We start from the raw sequence: 22,356 nt of genomic DNA, 5'->3' as shown, positions 1-22,356 counted from the left end.
TGTTATGATGTGGAAACTTTTCATCTGGCGACTTAACTGCAAACTTAAAGGTGTATACACACGGTGCGATGTGTGCTTACGATTTTGGCTATATAGTCAAAATAGTGAGAAAAGTTAGCACATATCGCACAGTGTGTATACAGCTTGTGATAACGATGTGCTCTCTGCGGGGTCGGGATAGCAAGAAAAAATAGACTTTGTAGGCAAGGCAATTTTGACTAGAAAGTGTACAATATAGTTTCTAGTATAGGCAAAATTGTGTGTAGTCAAAATCGCACATACTCAAAATTGCAAGTAAATAGTCAAAATTGGTGGTTCTGGGCTTCGGGGAGTTCATGGGAAGTCGCATAGTCAAAATCAGCATTTAGTCAAAATCTCAACATGTGTATGCACCTTAAGACTAGATCAGCGTTGATGTATAATAAACGTTGATCAGGGAGTTCTGACAACCTCATTGGATGTTCTTGGTCTTTTTTTAGCGTTTTTTTTGTAACCAAGCAAATGCATAAGGTAATCCTGATTCTAAAAAATACAAATAAAACAAAAAACGTATATGGGTCTGGATATCCAATGTAGAACCATTTATCTCAGGAGTTGATGATGTGTGACCGTGTATGCATGATTGAATCATCAATAGAAGCAAATTTATTGCCTTAATAAACTTTACAGTTTTTTTTTTTTTTTTTTTACAGCTGTTCTGCCAAATTTACCAAACTCTAAATGTAAAACATTCCGGAGCTTGGCCACTGCCACGAACGCCATCTTCTGCACTTTAGAGATTATGCTATAGCTGCTGGCGGTATGGGTGTAGTAGTGTATGCCGGCGGCCGGGCTCCCGGCGACCAGCATACCGGCGCCGGAATGCCGACCGCCGGCATACCGATAGGTGGGTGAGCGCAAATGAGCCCCTTGCGGGCTCGCTGTGCTCGCCACGCTGCGGGCCCACGCTATCTATTCTCCCTCCAGAGGGGTTGTGGACCCACAAGAAGGAGAAAGTGTCGGTATGCTGGCTGTCGGGATTCCAGCACCGGTATACTGTGCGCCGGGATCCCGACAGCCGGCAAACTGAAGACCACCCGGTGGTATTGCAGAATGTTCTCTACTACATTTTATAGTGCCAATCTGCCTAATAACTGATTGACACTTTAAATTGATGAAATTACGGCTTTTGGTGCAATTACAGTTTTCTGGGAACGTGCAGAATGAAGGTTAAGAACTAAAGTATGCCTATTGTAATTTTCACCTTTTGCTTTATTTTTTTTTTAATGGGTATTTATTTACTAAATGGGGGGCATTGTTTTAGCCTGCAGAATTAATATTGTAATCTTAAAGTGGAAAGCCAGCTGTGTTTTGCACTTAATAGTATTGATGATTAAAATTCTGAGGGCTAAAACAACGCTAATCGGCGGCCTTGCAAAGGCATTGTTAAGTAAATAAGGCCCTTGGAGTCTATTTGGAGGAATTCGATTAAAAGCTATAATTAACTTTGTGTTGCTGATATTACTAATGCCTCTATCTATACATCTACTAGTGACCATTAAATGAACCTAGTAAAGGAAATTATTAGGTAACACTAGGTATTTGTCCATTCATGTATGGGATAGTCCAGCTCTAATCTTAAATAGAAAATCAATGCATACACAGTCATTGCTGGTCAATCGATGAAAACCCAATTCACACTTCTGTTTGCTGTAACACTGCACTACATGACACTATCCATAATATGGAATATTTTCCTGTGCACAGGCCCTTTCATACCTTACAACCTCTTATCTTATTTTCTGGAAATTATTGTATTTCTTTAACGTCCTAGTGGATGCTGGGGACTCCGTAAGGACCATGGGGATAGACGGGCTCCGCAGGAGACATGGGCACTTTAAGAAAGAATTTAGGTTCTGGTGTGCTCTGGCTCCTCCCTCTATGCCCCTCCTCCAGACCTCAGTTTGATACTGTGCCCATTCGAGCTGGGTGCTTTTCAGTGAGCTCTCCTGAGTTTGCTGAGAGAAAGTATTTTGTTAGGTTTTTTATTTTCAGGGAGCTCTGCTGGCAACAGACTCCCTGCATCGTGGGACAGAGGGGAGAGAAGCAGCCCTACTCTCTGAAGCTAGGTCCTGCTTCTTAGGCTACTGGACACCATTAGCTCCAGAGGGATCGTACGCAGGATCTCACCCTCGCCGTCCGATCCCAGAGCAGCGCCGCCGTCCCCCTCGCAGAGCCGGAAGACAGAAGCCGGGTGAGTATGAGAAGCAAGAAGACTTCAAATCGGTGGCAGAAGACTCCGTTCTTCACTGAGGTAACGCATAGCACTGCAGCTGTGCGCCATTGCTCCCACAAACCTCACATACTCCGGTCACTGTAAGGGTGCATGGCGCAGGGGGGGGGGGGGGGGCACCCTGGGTAGCAATTTGGACCGCTTTTTGGCAAAAGTAAACATATATACAGTTGGGCACTGTATATATGTATGAGCCCCCGCCAAGAAAATGCATATTTAAGCGGGACAGAAGCCTGCCGTCGAGGGGGCGGGGCTTATTCCTCAGCACTCACCAGCGCCATTTTTTCTCCACAGCTCCGCTGAGAGGAAGCTCCCCAGGCTCTCCCCTGCAGATACACGGTAGAAGAGGGTAAAAAGAGAGGGGGGGTACATAATTAGGCGCAAATATCAATATAAATGGCAGCTACTGGGTTAACATTAAGTTACTGTGTTATTCCTGGGTTTATAGCGCTGGGGTGTGTGCTGGCATACTCTCTCTCTGTCTCTCCAAAGGGCCTTGTGGGGGAACTGTCTTCAAAAAGGGCATTCCCTGTGTGTGTGGTGTCGGTACGCTTGTGTCGACATGTTTGACGAGGAAGTCTATGTGGAAGCAGAGCGGGAGCAAATGAATGTGGTGTCTCCGCCGACGGCGCCGACACCTGATTAGATGGATATGTGGAAGGTTTTAAATGATAATGTTAATTCCTTGCATAAAAGGTTAGAAAAAGCTGAAGCCTCAGGACAGTCAGGGTCTCAACCCGTACCTGATCCTATGTCGCAGAGGCCGTCAGGGTCTCAGAAGCGCCCACTATCCCAAATTGTTGACACAGATACCGACATGGATTCTCACTCCAGTGTCTATTACGATGATGCAAAGTTACAGCCTAAATTGGCTAAATCCATCCGTTATATGATTATAGCAATTAAGGATGTGTTGCACATCACAGAGGAAACACCAGTCCCTGACAAGAGGGTACATATGTATGGGGAAAAGAAGCCGGAGGTAACCTTTCCCCCCCTCACACGAACTAAATGAGTTATGTGAAAAGGCTTGGGAATCTCCAGATAAAAAACTGCAGATCTCCAAAAGGATTCTTTTGGCGTATCCTTTCCCGCCAAAGGACAGGTTTCGCTGGGAATCCTCCCCTAAGGTGGACAAAGCTTTAACACGCTTATCCAAGAAGGTAGCACCTGCCGTCACAGGATACGGCTGCCCTCAAAGATGCTGCAGATCGCAAACAGGAGGTTACCCTGAAGTCCATTTATACACATTCGGGTACCTTGCTGAGGCCGGCGATCGCGTCGGCCTGGGTGTGGAGTGCTGTAGCAGCATGGACGGATACCTTATCTGAGGAATATGATACCTTAGACAAGGATACTATGTTGTTGACCTTGGGGCATATTAAAGACGCTGTCCTATATATGAGAGATGCTCAAAGAGACATTAGTCTGCTGGGTTCTAGAATAAATGCTATGTCAATTTCTGCCAGAAGGGTCCTGTGGACTCTGCAATGGACAGGTGATGCCGACTCAAAAAGGCATATGGAGGTTTTACCGTACAAGGGTGAGGAATTATTTGGGGAGGGTCTCTCGGACCTGGTCTCCACAGCTACTGCTGGAAAGTCAAATTTTTTGCCATATGTTTCCTCACAGCCTAAGAGCACCGTATTATCAAATGCAGTCCTTTCGATCACAGAAAAACAAGAAAGTCCGAGGTGCGTCCTTTCTTGCCAGAGGCAGGGGCAGAGGAAAGAAGCTGCACAATACAGCTAGTTCCCAGGAACAGAAGTCCTCCCCGGCTTCCACAAAATCCACCGCATGACGCTGGGGCTCCACAGGCGGAGCTAGGCCCGGTGGGGGCACGTCTTCGAAATTTCAGCCACAAGTTGGTTCACTCCCAGTTGGATCCCTGGGCATTAGATATTGTGTCTCAGGGATACAAGCTGGATTTCGAAGAGATGCCCCCTCACCGATACCTCAAATCGGCCCTGCCAGCTTCCCCCCACGAGAGGGAAATAGTGTTAAATGCAATTCACAAATTGTATCTTCAACAGGTGGTGGTCAAGGTTCCCCTCCTTCCAACAAGGAAGGGGTTATTATTCGACCATGTTTGTAGTCCCGAAACCGGACGGTTCGGTCAGACCCATATTGAATTTAAAATCCCTGAACATATACCTGAAAAGGTTCAAGTTCAAGATGGAATCGCTGAGAGCGGTCATCGTAAGCCTGGAAGGGGGGGATTTTATGGTGTCTCTGGACATAAAGGATGCATACCTTCATGTCCCCATTTATCCACCTCATCAGGCGTACCTCAGATTTGTGGTACAGGATTGTCATTACCAATTTCAGACGTTGCCGTTTGGTCTCTCCACGGCTCCGAGAATATTTACCAAGGTAATGGAGGAAATGATGGTGCTCCTGCGGAAACAAGGCTTCACAATTATCCCATACTTGGACGATCTCCTCATAAAAGCGAGATCAAGAGAGCAGTTGCTGATCAGCGTAGCACTTTATCTGGAAGTGTTACGGCAACACGGCTGGATTCTAAATATTTCAAAGTCGCAGTTGGTTCCTACAACTCGTCTGCCTTTCCTAGGCATGATTCTAGACACAGACCAGAAAAGGGTTTATCTCCCGATAGAGAAAGCTCAGGAACTCATGACACTGGTCAGGAACCTATTAAAACCAAAACAGGTGTAAGTGCATCACTGCACTCGAGTCCTGGGAAAGATGGTGGCATCATACGAGGCCATTCCCTTCGGCAGGCTCCATGCGAGGACCTTTCAATGGGACTTATTGGACAAGTGGACCGGATCACATCTTCAGATGCATTGGTTAATCACCCTATCCCCCAGGGCCAGGGTGTCTCTCCTGTGGTGGCTGCAGAACGCTCACCTTCTCGAGGGCCGCAGATTCGGCATTCAGGACTGGGTCCTGGTGACCACGGATGCAAGCCTCCGAGGGTGGGGAGCAGTCACACAGGGAAGAAACTTCCAGGGTCTGTGGTCAAGTCAGGAGACTTGCCTTCACATCAACATCCTGGAACTAAGGGCCATATACAACGCCCTACGTCAAGCGGAGACCCTGCTTAGCGACCAACTGGTTCTGATTCGGTCAGACAACATCACCGCAGTGGCTCATGTAAACCGACAAGGCGGCACAAGGAGCAGGGTGGTGATGGCGGAAGCCACCAGAATTCTTCGCTGGGCGGAAAATCACGTAAGCGCACTGTCAGCAGTGTTCATCCCGGGAGTGGACAACTGGGAAGCGGACTTCCTCAGCAGACACGACCTCCACCCGGGAGAGTGGGGACTTCATCAAGAAGTCTTCACACAGATTGCAAGTCGGTGGGAACTGCCACAGGTGGACATGATGGCATCCCGCCTCAACAAAAAACTACAGAGGTATTGCGCCAGGTCAAGAGACCCTCAGGCAATAGCTGTAGATGCCCTGGTGACACCGTGGGTGTTCCAGTCGGTCTATGTATTTCCTCCTCTTCCTCTCATACCCAAGGTGCTGAGAATAATAAGGAAAAGAGGAGTGAGAACAATACTCATTGTTCCAGATTGGCCACGAAGGACTTGGTATCCAGATCTGCAAGAAATGCTCACCAAGGACCCGTGTCCTCTTCCTCTAAGACAGGACTTGTTGCAACAGGGGCCCTGTCTGTTCCAAGACTTACCGCGGCTGCGTTTGACGGCATGGCGGTTGAACGCCGGATCCTAGCAGAGAAAGGCATTCCGGATGAGGTCATTCCTACGCTGATAAAGGCTAGGAAGGACGTGACAGCTCAACATTATCACCGTATATGGCGAAAATATGTTGCTTGGTGTGAGGCCAGGAATGCCCCTACGGAGGAATTCCAGCTGGGCCGTTTCCTTCACTTCCTACAGTCAGGAGTGTATTTGGGCCTAAAATTGGGTTCCATTAAGGTCCAGATTTCGGCCCTATCCATTTTCTTTCAAAAGGAGTTGACTTCTCTACCTGAAGTTCAGACGTTTGTAAAGGGAGTGCTGCATATTCAGCCTCCTTTTGTGCCTCCAGTGACACCTTGGGATCTTAAAGTGGTGTTGAGTTTCCTGAAATCCCACTGGTTTGAACCACTCAAAACGGTGGAGTTGAAATATCTCACGTGGAAGGTGGTCATGCTATTAGCCTTGGCTTCGGCTAGGCGTGTGTCAGAGTTGGCGGCTTTGTCACATAAATGCCCCTATCTGGTTTTCCATGCGGATAGAGCAGAATTGCGGACCCGTCCACTATTTCTGCCGAAAGTGGTTTCATCCTTTCATATAAACCAACCTATTGTGGTGCCTGTGGCTACTACTGACTAGGAGGATTCCGAGTTACTTGATGTGGTCAGGGCTTTGAAGGTTTATGTAGCCAGAACGGCTAGGGTTAGGGAAACAGAATCTTTGTTTATCCTGTATGCTTCCAACAAGCTTGGTGCTCCTGCTTCAAAGCAAACTATTGCTCGCTGGACCTGTAACACGATTCAGCAGGCTCATTCTGCGGCTGGATTGCCGCTGCCTAAATCAGTCAAGGCCCATTCCACGAGGAAGGTGGGCTCTTCTTGGGCGGCTGCCCGAGGGGTCTCGGCATTACAGCTTTGCCGAGCGGCTACTTGGTCAGGTTCAAACACTTTTGCAAAGTTCTACAAGTTTGATGCCCTGGCTGAGGAGGACCTTGTGTTTGATCAATCGGTGCTGCAGAGTCATCCGCACTCTCCCGCCCGTTTGGGAGATTTGGTATAATCCCCATGGTCCTTACGGAGTCCCCAGCATCCACTAGGACGTTAGCGAAAATAAGATTTTACTTACCGGTAAATCTATTTCTCGTAGTCCGTAGTGGATCCTGGGCGCCCGTCCCAAGTGCGGAATTCTGCTGCAATACTTGTATATAGTTATTGCTTCAATAAGGGTTATGTTATGGTTGCAACAGGGTTGACCTGATGCTCTGTTGTTCATACTGTTAACTGGGTAAGTTTATCACAAGTTATACGGTGTGATTGGTGTGACTGGTATGAATCTTTCCCTGGATTACCAAAATCCTTTCCTTGTACTGTCAGCTCTTCTGGGCACAATTTCTCTAACGGAGGTCTGGAGGAGGGGCATAGAGGGAGGAGCCAGAGCACACCAGAACGTAAATTCTTTCTTAAAGTGCCCATGTCTCCTGCGGAGCCCGTCTATCCCCATGGTCCTTACGGAGTCCCCTGCATCCACTACAGACTACGAGAAATAGATTTACCGGTAAATAAAATCTTATTTTTTCTTCACTGCTAACTACTGCCATATAGTCTTAATGATGGCTGTGATCTGACGGATATATATATATTTTTTTATGGTTTTATTAAAACTATTTTTCTCTTCTTGCTGCTTAGGATGGCCTGAGAGACATATTTATTGATGGTGTGGTTTCCAGGAACCGGGCTCTGAATGGTGATGTGGTGGTTGTGAAGCTGCTTCCTCAAGAGCAATGGAAGGTAAGTGTTATGCCGTGCGACACTCCTCTCTCCCAGGACGTACTGACTCCTGTAGTAAAGGACCGTTCAACATTATTTTGGTTTACTTGAAGCTCAAAATATTTATATTAAATCTGTTGCAATTTTCCTCCCCGTGTTTTAGCAGATGCAAAATGATCATTTAAAAAGGGCTCTTAGAATTCCTACAATGAAAAAATGGTATTAATGTGCATTTAAAAGTCTTTTTCAATGTGCTTTCTTACCTTTAAAATGAATCCCTATATGTGCAAGGCCTTTTGGCTTTTAATATGTGGCTCTCTGGCTGCATGGATCAGTGCATTCAGTAACTATGTATTGACCGTTTTAAGATTAGCGTGTTACTAATAAGGGTAATCTCACAAAGCAGTGTATTAATGCTGTGTTTATCATGAACCCAGCATTCATTTGGTGCTGTCCTGCTGCCAGACCTAGAAGTGGAAATACCACTTCACTATGTGAAAGTGGTGTTGGTTTTCTAAATATATAGGGCAAAAGAGCCTTAACATTACATCCTGGTGGACAGCACTTCAAACATATCCTATAAACATAAACTTTGTTAAAACTCGAGAATGAATAAAGATACGTTAAAACGAAGAACACGATTGTTTTTCCTTTGAAATTCTGCATCAGTTTTAGAATTCACATGAGAACCATCCCAATTTTAAAAAATTGAGTTGTGTCCAAGATGATTGACTTCAAGATGGCTACCATACTGGTGACATAACCTAAAAAGTTTTCCACCACCCCCATATCATATGTGTAGTCACTTGATTAATAGTTCCTTACTCATTTCCTTTTTATAAGGGTGTTTCTACGCTTATGGACCACCCTCTATATAGTATATATGTTATTTTATATATTTTCAACTTTCTTAGAGTTTTACAACGATTAGTGTGGTTCATTTGCATAAGTAAACAGCTTTCATGTGACAACCTTCATATAACTAAGAAATACATAAAATGTCTTGCCTTAGTCAAGTTGAGTAACATTTTGCATGAATTAAGGTTAACATACTCTGCTTTTATAAGCTTTACTACACATACTCAATCTCCCAGTCTCTGGAGACCTGAAGAAAATACATAGAACAAACTGCTTACCTCTGTTTAATTACAATCCATTCTAATTGCTTCTGACTATATAACGGATAGTAGTAAGTAGCATACCGTACTGGTTGCATCTGCCTGGTGTACTTCAGCAAGTTTTAAAGTGTGACCATAGTGAATTCCTATTGGCTGTTGAACTTGGAACTGAATACAGTTTTGTCACTGGGAGCTGAGAACACATGCTCCAGTGACTATGGCTGGGAGGGAGTTTTAAAGCATTATGAGAACCCAAGCAACAGTCCACAGGTGTATTCACACAGAAAATATGTCCACTGGATCTCTTATATTACTTATTGAATGTCTGCTTCCTTGATTCAGATTCCCGTCCATACACTGCTTCCTTAATCCTAATTGGACAGGAACTGCTGTATTCTTCTGAGTTTTCATTCATTTATAAGTAGTCTTTAAACTAATTGTTACTGGGATCACAATACCTGGCAGTGCATAAAAAGGAAGAATACAATGGGGGCTTGTCCCTGTCAATGAGTGTCTTTCAGATAAGTATATAACATTCCGCTCACAGAAGTCTTGCAGTTGTGTGTGTGTGTGTGTGTGTGTGTAGATAGATAGAGATATATATATATATATAATATATTTATTTTCTCTGACGTCCTAGTGGATGCTGGGACTCCGTCAGGACCATGGGGAATAGCGGCTCCGCAGGAGACAGGGCACAAAATTTAAAAGTTTGACCACTAGGAGGTGTGTACTGGCTCCTCCCCTTATGACCCTCCTCCAAGCCTCAGTTAGGTTTTTGTGCCCGTCCGAGCAGGGTGCAATCTAGGTGGCTCTCCTAAAGAGCTGCTTAGAAAAAGTTTGTTAGGTTTTTTATTTTCAGTGAGTCCTGCTGGCAACAGGCTCACTGCAACGAGGGACTTCGGGGAGAAGAAGTGAACTCACCTGCGTGCAGGATGGATTTGCTTCTTAGGCTACTGGACACTAGCTCCAGAGGGACGATCACAGGTACAGCCTGGATGGGTCACCGGAGCCGCGCCGCCGACCCCCTTGCAGATGCCGAATAGAGAAGAGGTCCAGAAACCGGCGGCAGAAGACGTCTCAGTCTTCATGAGGTAGCGCACAGCACTGCAGCTGTGCGCCATTGCTCTCCGCACACTTCACACCAGCGGTCACTGAGGGTGCAGGGCGCTGGGGGCCGGGGGCGCCCTGGGCAGCAATGTAATATACCTATTCTGGCTAAAATATATCACATATAGCCCCTGGGGCTATATGGATGTATTTAACCCCTGCCAGGTTCCAAAAAAACCGGGAGAAGAAGCCAGCCGAAAAGGGGGCGGGGCCTATTCTCCTCAGCACACAGCGCCATTTTCCTGCCCAGCTCCGCTGCGAGGAAGGCTCCCAGGACTCTCCCCTGCACTGCACTACAGAAACAGGGTAAAAACAGAGAGGGGGGGCACTTATTGGCGATATTTATAATATTTGAGCTGCTATAAAGGGAACACACTTATTAAGGTTGTCCCTATATATATTTATAGCGCTTGGGTGTGTGCTGGCAAACTCTCCCTCTGTCTCCCCAAAGGGCTAGTGGGGTCCTGTCTTCTATCAGAGCATTCCCTGTGTGTTTGCTGTGTGTCGGTACGTGTGTGTCGACATGTATGAGGACGATGTTGGCGTGGAGGCGGAGCAATTGCCTGTAATGGTGATGTCACCCCCTAGGGAGTCGACACCAGAATGGATGGCTTTGTTTATGGAATTACGGGATAGTGTCAGCACGCTACAAAAGTCGGTTGACGACATGAGACAGCCGGCAAACCAGTTAGTACCTGTCCAGGCGTCTCAGACACCGTCAGGGGCTGTAAAACGCCCTTTACCTCAGTCGGTCGACACAGACCCAGACACTGACACTGAATCCAGTGTCGACGGTGAAGAAACAAACGTATTTTCCAGTAGGGCCACACGTTATATGATCACGGCAATGAAGGAGGCTTTGCATATCTCTGATACTGCAAGTACCACAAAAAGGGGTATTATGTGGGGTGTGAAAACTACCGATAGTTTTTCCTGAATCAGAGGAACTGAATGAAGTGTGTGATGAAGCGTGGGTTACCCCAGATAGAAAACTGCTAATTTCAAAGAAGTTATTGGCATTATACCCTTTCCCGCCAGAGGTTAGGGCGCGCTGGGAAACACCTCCTAGGGTGGATAAGGCGCTCACACGCTTATCAAAGCAAGTGGCGTTACCGTCTCCTGATACGGCCGCCCTCAAGGATCCAGCTGATAGGAGGCTGGAGAATACATTAAAAAGTATATACACACATACGGGTGTTATACTGAGACCAGCAATCGCCTCAGCCTGGATGTGCAGTGCTGGCGTGGCTTGGTCGGAGTCACTGTCTGAAAATATTGATACCCTGGATAGGGACAGTATTTTACGGACTATAGAGCAGTTAAAGGATGCATTTCTTTATATGCGAGATGCACAGAGAGATATTTGCACTCTGGCATCAAGAGTAAGTGCGATGTCCATATCTGCCAGAAGAAGTTTATGGACGCGCCAGTGGTCAGGTGATGCGGATTCCAAACGACATATGGAAGTATTGCCGTATAAGGGGGAGGAATTATTTGGGGTCGGTCTATCGGATCTGGTGGCCACGGCAACGGCCGGAAAATCCACCTTTTTACCCCAGGTCACCTCCCAGCAGAAAAAGCCGCAGGCTTTTCAGCCGCAGTCCTTTCGTTCCTATAAGAACAAACGAGCAAAAGGACATTCCTATTTGCCCCGAGGCAAAGGAAAGGGTAAGAGACTGCAACAAGCAGCTCCTTCCCAGGAGCAGAAGCCCTCCCCGGCTTCTACAAAGGCGTCAGCATGAAGCTGGGACCTTACAAGCAGACTCAGGGGCGGTGGGGGGTCGCCTCAAACATTTCAGCGCACAGTGGGCTCACTCGCAGGTGGACCCCTGGATCCTGCAGGTAGTATCTCAGGGTTACAGGTTGGAATTCGAGAAGTCCCCTCCTCGCCGTTTCCTAAAGTCTGCTTTGCCAACGTCTCCCTCCGACAGGGCGACGGTATTGGAGGCCATTCACAAGCTGTATTCTCAGCAGGTGATAGTCAAGGTTCCCCTCCTACAACAGGGACAGGGGTATTACTCCACGCTATTTGTGGTACCGAAGCCGGACGGCTCGGTAAGACCGATTCTAAATCTAAAATCTCTGAACCTGTACATACAAAAATTCAAGTTCAAGATGGAGTCACTCAGAGTAGTGATAGCGAATCTGGAAGAAGGGGATTTTATGGTGTCCTTGGACATCAAGGATGCTTACCTTCATGTTCCAATTTGTCCTTCACACCAAGGGTACCTCAGGTTCGTGGTCCAAAACTGTCATTATCAGTTTCAGACGCTGCCGTTTGGATTGTCCACGGCACCCCGGGTCTTTACCAAGGTAATGGCCGAAATGATGATCCTTCTTCGAAGAGAAGGCGTCTTAATTATCCCTTACTTGGACGATCTCCTGATAAGGGCAAGATCCAGAGAACAGCTGGAGGTCGGATTAGCACTAACCCAAGTAGTGCTCCAACAACACGGGTGGATTCTGAATTTTCCAAAATCCCAACTGATCCCGACGACACGTCTGTTGTTCCTAGGGATGATTCTGGACACTGTTCAGAAAAAGGTATTTCTTCCGGAGGAGAAAGCCAGGGAGTTATCCGATCTAGTCAGGAACCTCCTAAAACCAGGAAAAGTATCTGTGCATCAATGCACAAGAGTCCTGGGAAAAATGGTAGCTTCTTACGAAGCGATTCCATTCGGCAGATTCCATGCACGAACTTTTCAGTGGGATCTGCTGGACAAATGGTCCGGATCGCATCAGCGGATAAAATTGTCCACAAGGACAAGAGTGTCTCTGTTATGGTGGTTGCAGAGTGCTCATCTGTTAGAGGGCCGCAGATTCGGCATACAGAACTGGGTCCTAGTGACCACGGATGCCAGCCTGAGAGGCTGGGGAGCGGTCACACAGGGAAGAAACTTCCAGGGCGTGTGGTCAAGCCTGGAGACGTCTCTTCACATAAATATACTGGAGCTAAGAGCAATCTACAATGCTCTAGGCCTCGCAAAACCTCTGCTTCAGGGTCAGCCGGTGTTGATTCAGTCGGATAACCTCACGGCAGTCGCCCACGTAAACAGACAGGGCGGCACAAGAAGCAGGAGGGCAATGGCAGAAGCTGCAAGGATTCTCCGCTGGGCAGAAATCATGTGTTAGCACTGTCAGCTGTGTTCATCCCGGGAGTGGACAACTGGGAAGCAGACTTCCTCAGCAGACACGATCTGCACCCGGGAGAGTGGGGACTTCATCCAGAAGTCTTCCACATGATTGTGGTCCATTGGGAAAGACCAATGGTGGACATGATGGCGTCCCGCCTCAACAAAAAACTGGACAGGTATTGCGCCAGGTCAAGAGACCCTCAGGCAATAGCTGTAGACGCTCTGGTAACACCATGGGTGTACCAGTCAGTGTATGTGTTTCCTCCTCTTCCTCTCATACCAAAAGTACTGAGAATTATACGGCAAAGGGGAGTAAGAACGATACTCGTGGCTCCGGATTGGCCAAGAAGAACTTGGTACCCGGAACTTCAGGAGATGCTCACGGAAGATCCGTGGCCTCTACCTCTAAGACGGGACCTGCTTCAGCAGGGACCGTGTCTATTCCAAGACTTACCGCGGCTGCGTTTGACGGCATGGCGGTTGAACGCCGAATCCTAAGGGAAAAAGGCATTCCGGAAGAGGTCATCCCTACCCTGGTAAAAGCCAGGAAGGAGGTGACTGCACAACATTATCACCGCATTTGGAGAAAATATGTTGCGTGGTGTGAGGCCAGGAAGGCCCCGACGGAGGAATTTCAACTGGGTCGATTCCTACATTTCCTGCAAACAGGATTGTCTATGGGCCTCAAATTAGGGTCCATTAAGGTTCAAATTTCGGCCCTGTCGATTTTCTTCCAGAAAGAATTGGCTTCAGTTCCTGAAGTCCAGACTTTTGTAAAAGGAGTACTACATATACAGCCCCCGGTTGTGCCCCCAGTGGCACCGTGGGATCTTAATGTAGTTTTGGATTTTCTCAAATCCCATTGGTTTGAGCCACTCAAATCGGTGGATTTGAAATATCTTACATGGAAAGTAACCATGCTACTGGCCCTGGCTTCAGCCAGGAGAGTGTCAGAATTGGCGGCTTTATCGTATAAAAGCCCATATCTGATTTTCCATTCGGACAGGGCAGAACTGCGGACGCGTCCTCACTTTCTGCCTAAGGTGGTTTCAGCGTTTCACCTGAACCAGCCTATTGTGGTGCCTGCGGCTACTAGCGATTTGGAGGATTCCAAGTTGCTGGACGTTGTCAGAGCATTGAAAATATATTTCTCTAACGTCCTAGTGGATGCTGGGAACTCCGTAAGGACCATGGGGAATAGCGGGCTCCGAAGGAGGCTGGGCACTCTAGAAAGATCTTAGACTACCTGGTGTGCACTGGCTCCTCCCACTATGACCCTCCTCCAAGCCTCAGTTAGATTTCGTGCCCGGCCGAGGTTGGATGCACACTAGGGGCTCTCCTGAGCTCTTAGAAAGTTATAGTCTTAGAATTTGTTCTTTTCAGTGAGACCTGCTGGCAACAGGCTCACTGCAGCGAGGGACTAAGGGGAGAAGAAGCGAACTCGCCTGCTTGCAGCCGGATTGGGCTTCTTAGGCTACTGGACACCATTAGCTCCAGAGGGATCGACCGCAGGCCCAGCCTTGATGTTCGGTCCCGGAGCCGCGCCGCCGTCCCCCTTACAGAGCCAGAAGCAAGAAGATGGTCCGGAAAATCGGCGGCATGAAGACATCCTGTCTTCACCAAGGTAGCGCACAGCACTGCAGCTGTGCGCCATTGCTCCTCTCACACACTTCATACTCCGGTCACTGAGGGTGCAGGGCGCTGGGGGGGGGCGCCCTGAGGCAGCAATAAAAACACCTTGGCTGGCAAAAATACCTCAATATATAGCCCCAGGGGCTATATATGAGGTAAATACCCCTGCCAGAAGTCCATAAAAAACGGGAGAATAGGCCGCGAAAAAGGGGCGGAGCTTATCTCCTCAGCACACTGGCGCCATTTTCCCTCACAGCTCCGTTGGAGGGAAGCTCCCTGGCTCTCCCCTGCAGTCTACAAGGGTTAAAAAAAGAGAGAGGGGGCACTAAATTTAGGCGCAGTATACATTATATATATATATATATATATATATAGAGATATAGAGATATAGAGATATAGAGAGATAGAGAGAGAGAGAGAGAGAGAGAGAGAGAGAGAGATATAAAGCTATAGGGGACATAACTCAGTTAGTCCCTGCAGTATATAGCGCTCTGGTGTGTGCTGGCATACTCTCACTCTGTCCCCCCAAAGGGCTTTTGTGGGTCCTGTCCTCGTTTAGAGCATTCCCTGTGTGTCTGCGGTGTGTCGGTACGGCTGTGTCGACATGTTGAATGAGGAGGCTTATATGGTGACGGAACAGAGGCCGATATATGTGATGTCGCCCCCTGTGGGGCCGACACCAGAGTGGATAGAGAGGTAAAAGGTATTAACCGACAGTGTCAACTCCTTACATAAAAGGGTGGATGACGTAACAGCTGTGGGACAGCCGGCTTCGCAGCCCGCGCCTGCCCAGGCGTCTCAAAAGCCATCAGGGGCTCAAAAACGCCCGCTCTCTCAGATGGCAGACACAGATGTCGACACGGAGTCTGACTCCAGTGTCGACAAGGTGGAGACATATACACAATCCAATCCGTGACTTGATCCCGGCAATAAAAAATGTGTTATACATTTCTGACTTTAACCTCTATAAATGGGTTTTAGGTTTGGGGAGAAAAAAAACAGGCAGTGTTTTGTTCCCCCATCAGATGAATAAATGAAGTGTGTGAAAAGCGTGGGCTCCCCCGTTAAGAAACTGGTAATTTATAAAAAGTTACTGATGGCGTACCCTTTCCCGCCAGGAGGATAAGTTACGCTGGGAGATATCCCCTAGGGTGGATAAGGCGCTCACACGTTTGTCAAAAAAGGTGGCACTGCCGTCTTAGGATACGGCCACTTTAATAGGTACCTGTTGATAAAAAAAAAAAAAAAAACAGGAGGCTATCCTGAAGTCTGTATTTACACACTCAGGTACTAGACTGAGACCTGCAGATAGTACTGCTGCAGCGTGGTTGGTGACCCTGTCAAACAGGGATAATAGTTGGCAAACATAAAAACATATTAAAGACGTTGTCTTATATATGGGGGATGCACAGAGGGATATTTTGCCGGCTGGCATCCAAAATAAATGTAATGTCCATTCTGTCAGGAGGGTATTAGAGACCTGTCACTGGACAGGTGATGCTGACTTAAAAAGCGCATAGAGAGCCTTATAAGAGTGAGGAATTATTTGGGGATGGTCTCTGGGACCTCGTATCCACAGCAACTGCTGGGAAGAAATAATTTTACCTCAGGTTTCCTCACAGAAAAAGGTACAGTCCTTTCGGATTCAGAAAAGCAAGCGGGTCAAATGGCGCTTCCTTTCTGTACAGAGACAAGGGTAGAGGGAAAAAGCTGCACCAGTCAGCCTGTTCCCAGAATCAAGATTCTTCCCCCGCCTCCTGTGAGTACACACCATGACGCGGGTGCTCCACAGGTGTAGCCAGATACGGTGGGGGGCCGCCTCAAAAATTTCAGCAATTAGTGGGCTCGCTCACAGGTGGATCCCTGTTTCTTCCAAGTAGTATTTCAGGGGTACAAGCTGGAATTAGAGATGTCTCCCCCCAGCCGTTTCCTAAAATATGCCTTGCTGACAACTCCCTCAAGCAGGGAGGCTGTGCTAGAGGCAATTAATAAGCGGTATTCCCAGCAGGTAATACTCAAGGTGCCCCTACTTCAACAAGGACGGGATTACTATTCCACACGGGTTGGGGTACCGAAACCGCATGGTTCGGTGTGACCTATTTTATATTTAAAATCCTTGAACATAAAAAAATTCAAGTTCAAGATGGAATCGCTCAGGGCGGTTATTGCAAGCCTGGACGAGGGGGATTACATGGTATCCCGGGACATCAAGGATGCTTACCTGCATGTCCCCATTTACCATCCTCGCCAGGAGTACCTCAGATTTGTGGTACAGGATTACCATTACCAAGTCCAGACACTGCCGTTTGGACTGTACATGGCACCGAGGGTGTTTTATCAAGGTAATGGCCGAAATGATGATACTCCTTCAAAAAAAGGGAGTTGTAATTATCCCGTAATTGGACAATCTCGTTATAAGGGCGAGGTCCAAGGAGCAGTTGGTAGTCGGGGTAGCACTATTTTGGAAAGTGCTACAACAGCATAGGTGGATTCTAAACAGTCCAAAGTCACAGCTGGTTCCTATGACACGTCTACTGTTCCTGGGGATGGTTCTGGACATAAACCAGAAATAGTGTTTCTCCCGGAGGAGAAAGCCAAGGAGTTGTCATCTCTAGTCAGAGACCTCCTGAAACCAAAATAGGTAGCGGTGCATCATTGCACGCGAGTCCTGGGAAAAATGGTAGCTTCTTACGAAGCAATCCCATTAGGCAGGTTCCATACAAGAACTTTTCAGAGGGACCTGTTGGACAAGTGGTCCGGATCGCATCTTCCGATGCATAGGCTGATAACCCTGTCTCCAAGGACCAGGGTATCTCTACTGTGGTGGCTGCAGAGTGCCCATCTTCAAGAGGGCCGCAGGTTCGGCATACAGGACTAGGTCCTAGTGACCATGGATTCCAGCCTTTGAGGCTGGGGGGCAGTCACATAGGGAAGAAACTTCCAGTGACTTTGGTCAAGTCAGGTTATTTCCCTACACATAAATATTCTGGATCTGAGGGCCATTTACAATGCCCTGAGGCCAGCAAGGCCTCTGCTTCAAAACCAGCCGGTACTGATCCAATCAGACAACATCACGGCAGTCGCCCATGTAATCAACAGGGCGGCACAAAAAGCAGGATGGCGATGGCAGAAGCCACAAGGATTCTCCGATAGGCGGAAAATCATGTGTTAGCACTGTCAGCAGTGTTCATTCCCGGAGTGGACAACTGGGAAGCAGATCTTCTCAACAGACACGACCTCCACCCGGGAGAATGGGGACTTCCTCCAGAAGTCTTCCAATAGGATTGTACACCATTGGGAAAGGCCACAGGTGGACATGATGGCGTCCCGCCTTAACAAAAAGCTATAAAAGATATTGCTCCAGGTCAAGGGACCCTCAGGCGATAGCTATGGACGCTCTGGTAACACCGTGGGTGTACCAGTCGGTTTAGGTGTTCTCCCCTCTGCTTCTCATACCAAAGGTACTGAGAATAATAAGAAGGCGAGGAGTAAGAAAGATACTCGTGGATGGCCAAGAAGAGCTTGGTACCCAGAACTTCAAGAATTTATATCAGAGGACCAATGGCCTCTGCCACTCAGTCAGGACCTGCGGCAGCAGGGGCCCTGTCTGTTCCAAGACTTACCGCGGCTGCGTTTGACGGCATGGCGGTTGAACGCCGGATCCTGAAGGAAAAGGGTATTCCGGAGGAAGTAATTCCTACGCTTACTAAAGCCAGGAAAGAGGTTACAGCAACTCATTATCACCGCATATGGCGAAAATATGTTGCATGGTGTGAGGCCGAAAGGGCCCCAACAGAGGAATTTCAACTAGGTCGATTTCTGCATTTCCTGCAAGCAGGAGTGACTATGGGCCTTAAATTGGGTTCCATTAAGGTACAGATCTCGGCTCTGTCGATTTTCTTTCCAAAAAGAACTAGCTTCAGTACCTGAAGTTCAGACATTTATAAAAGGAGTGCTGCATAGTCAGCCCCCGTTTGTGCCTCCTGTGGCACCTTGGGATCTCAACGTGGTGTTGAGTTTTCTTAAAATCACTTTGGTTTGAACCACTAAAAACCGTGGATCTGAAATATCTCACATGGAAGGTGGTTATGTTATTTGCCTTGGCTTCTGCCAGGCGAGTATCAGAATTGGCGGCTTTGTCTTGTAAAAGCCCTTATTTGATTTTCCATATGGATAGGGCAGAATTGAGGACTCGTCCCCAGTTTCTCCCTAAGGTGGTGTCAGCGTTTCACCTGAACCAGCCTATTGTGGTGCCTGCGGCTACTAAGGATTTGGAGGACTCCAAGTTGCTAGACGTTGTCAGGGCCCTGAAAATATATGTTTCCAGGACGGCTGGAGTCAGAAAATCTGACTCGCTGTTTATCCTATATGCACCCAACAAGCTGGGTGCTCCTGCTTCTAAGCAGACTATTGCTCGTTGGATTTGTAGTACAATTCAGCTTGCACATACTGTGGCAGGCCTGCCACAGCCAAAATCTGTCAATGCCCATTCCACAAGGAAGGTGGGCTCATCTTGGGCGGCTGCCCGAGGGGTCTCGGCTTTACAACTTTGCCGAGCAGCTACTTGGTCAGGGGCAAACACGTTTGCAAAATTCTACAAATTTGATACCCTGGCTGAGGAGGACCTGGAGTTCTCTCATTCGGTGCTGCAGAGTCATCCGCACTCTCCCGCCCGTTTGGGAGCTTTGGTATAATCCCCATGGTCCTGACGGAGTCCCAGCATCCACTAGGACGTCAGAGAAAATAAGATTTTACTTACCGATAAATCTATTTCTCGTAGTCCGTAGTGGATGCTGGGCGCCCATCCCAAGTGCGGATTGTCTGCAATACTTGTACATAGTTATTGTTACAAAAAAATCGGGTTGTTATTGTTGTGAGCCGTCTGTTCAGAGGCTCCTACGTTTGTCATACTGTTAACTGGGTTCAGATCACAAGTTGTACGGTGTGATTGGTGTGGCTGGTATGAGTCTTACCCGGGATTCAAAATCCTTCCTTATTGTGTACGCTCGTCCGGGCACAGTATCCTAACTGAGGCTTGGAGGAGGGTCATAGGGGGAGGAGCCAGTACACACCACCTAGTGGTCAAACTTTTAAATTTTGTGCCCTGTCTCCTGCGGAGCCGCTATTCCCCATGGTCCTGACTGAGTCCCAGCATCCACTACGGACTACGAGAAATAGATTTATCGGTAAGTAAAATCTTATTATATATCTCTATCTATCTCTATCTATCTCAAAAAAATAAAGGGAACACTTAAACAACACATCCTAGATCTGAATGAATGAAATATTCTTATTAATTACATTGTTATTTACATAGTTGAATGTGCGGACAACAAAATCACACAAGTTATCAATGGAAATCAAATTTATTAACCCATGGAGGTCTGGATTTGGAGTCACACTCAAAATTAAAGTGGAAAAACACACTACAGGCTGATCCAACTTTGATGTAATGTCCTTAAAACAAGTCAAAATGAGGCTCAGTAGTGTGTGTGGCTTCCACGTGCATGTATGACCTCCCTACAACGCCTGGGCATGCTCCTGATGAGGTGGCGGATGGTCTCCTGAGGGATCTCCTCCCAGACCTGGACTAAAGCATCCGCCAACTCCTGGACAGTCTGTGGTGCAACGTGGCGTTGGTGGATGGAGTGAGACATAATGTCCCAGATGTGTTCAATTGGATTCAGGTCTGGGGAACGGGCGGGCCAGTCTATAGCATCAATGCCTTCGTCTTGCAGGAACTGCTGACACACTCCAGCCACATGAGGTCTAGCATTGTCTTGCATTAGGAGGAACCCAGGGCCAACCGTACCAGCATATGGTCTCACAAGGGGCCTGAGGATCTCATCTCGGTACCTAATGGCAGTCAGGCTACCTCTGGCGAGCACATGGAGGGCTGTGCGCCCCCCCAAAGAAATGCCACCCCACACCATTACTGACGCACTGCCAAACCGGTCATGCTGGAGGATGTTGCAGGCAGCAGAATGTTCTCCTTGGCGTCTCCAGACTCCGTCACGTCTGTCACATGTGCTCAGTGAGAACCTGCTTTCATCTGTGAAGAGCACAGGGCGCTAGTGGCGAATTTGTCAATCTTGGTGTTCTCTGGCAAATGCCAAACGTCCTGCACGGTGTTGGGCTGTAAGCACAACCCCCACCTGTGGACATCGGGCCCTCATACCACCCTCATGGAGTCTGTTTCTGATCGTTTGAGTAGACACATGCACATTTGTGGCTTGCTGGAGGTCATTTTGCAGGGCTCTGGCAGTGCTCCTCCTGTTCCTCCTTGCACAAAGGCGGAGGTAGCGGTCCTGCTGATGGGTTGTTGCCCTCCTACGGCCTCCTCCACGTCTCCTGATGTACTGGCCTGTCTCCTGGTAGCGCCTCCATGTTCTGGACACTACGCTGACAGACACAGCAAACCTTCTTGCCACAGCTTGTATTGATGGATCGTACCTGAGCCACTTGTGTGGGTTGTAGACTACGTCTCATGCTACCAGTAGAGTGAAAGCACCGCCAGCTTTCAAAAGTGACCAAAACATCAGCCAGAAAGCATAGGAGCTGAGAAGTGGTATGTGGTCACCACCTTTATTGGGGGTGTCTTGCTTATTGCCTATAATTTCCACCTGTTGTCTATTCCATTTGCACAACAGCATGTGAAATTGTCAGTGTTGCTTCCTAAGTGGACAGTTTGATTTCACAGAAGTGTGATTGACTTGGAGTTACATTGTGTTGTTTGTGTTTACTTTATTCTTCTGAGCAGTGTGTGTATGTATATGTGTGTGTGTGTGTATGTATGTATGTATGTACATACGTACATACTAGGTGATTCATCGCGCCCTAGGGGCGCTCTTCACACCGTCGTTAGGGGCTACGCCCCGTTAACCTCTGCACGCCTTTGAACATACGCAGGGCGGTAGATAACAGAACCAGAAACGCAGGGCAGTATAGAGGGCATACAGAAATGGTGTCCAGTTGAGATAAGATAGAGATGCGTAAGGGGGGAGAAAGGGAATGTAGAGAAATGCTGTGTGATTGGTAAAGGATAGGGAGAGTCAGGGTGGTAAGGAGAGGATAAAGAGAGGCAAGGTGTTAGACAGAAAATACCGTTGCAAGAGGCTACGATCCATTATCCCCTGCACAGGCTTCAGCTGTGCTATAATTGTTATTAGATGGAGTATTACCTGATTTTTTTTTTATGGCAGTGGGTAAATATTGTAAGGGAGCGTAGGCCTTTGTGAGGGCGTGCAGAGTGGCCGCAGGGTACAATGAATAACATAGTGTAGAGTGTAGTATATATTGCTACTGTCTGCATTATGAAGTACTAGATGAGTAACAGCAATGCACTGTAGATAAGATACCAAGGTGCTGTGGCCACAGGTAGCAGAGCCGCTTATACACACAATGGCCACAGGTAGCAGAACTGCTTATACACACAATACCCACAGGTAGCAGCGCAGCTTATACACACAGTGCCCACAGGTAGCAGCGCAGCTTATACACACAGTGGCCACAGGTATCAGAGCCGCTTATACACACAATGCCCACAGGTAGCAGAACCGCTTATACACACAATACCCACAGGTAGCAGAGCCGCTTATACACACATTACCCACAGGTAGCAGAACTGCTTATACACACAATACCCACAGGGGG

The 22,356-nt window shown here is 47.7% G+C and overlaps 1 protein-coding gene across 2 annotated transcripts in view; it reads left to right on the top strand.

The window, feature by feature from the left end:
* The window catches only part of DIS3L2 (DIS3 like 3'-5' exoribonuclease 2), an 838,626-nt gene that overhangs the window by 115,817 nt on the left and 700,453 nt on the right, over nucleotides 1-22,356 (top strand). For both annotated transcript variants that reach the window (XM_063916542.1, XM_063916543.1), the window contains exon 6: nucleotides 7,629-7,730. In XM_063916542.1, the coding sequence (XP_063772612.1) occupies nucleotides 7,629-7,730 (102 nt within the window). The remainder of the gene's footprint in view (nucleotides 1-7,628; nucleotides 7,731-22,356) is intronic.

Source organism: Pseudophryne corroboree, chromosome 4, assembly GCF_028390025.1.
Source record: "Pseudophryne corroboree isolate aPseCor3 chromosome 4, aPseCor3.hap2, whole genome shotgun sequence".
Classification (NCBI taxonomy): Eukaryota; Metazoa; Chordata; class Amphibia; order Anura; family Myobatrachidae; genus Pseudophryne; species Pseudophryne corroboree.
This window is presented reverse-complemented; position numbering and strand designations above follow the sequence as displayed.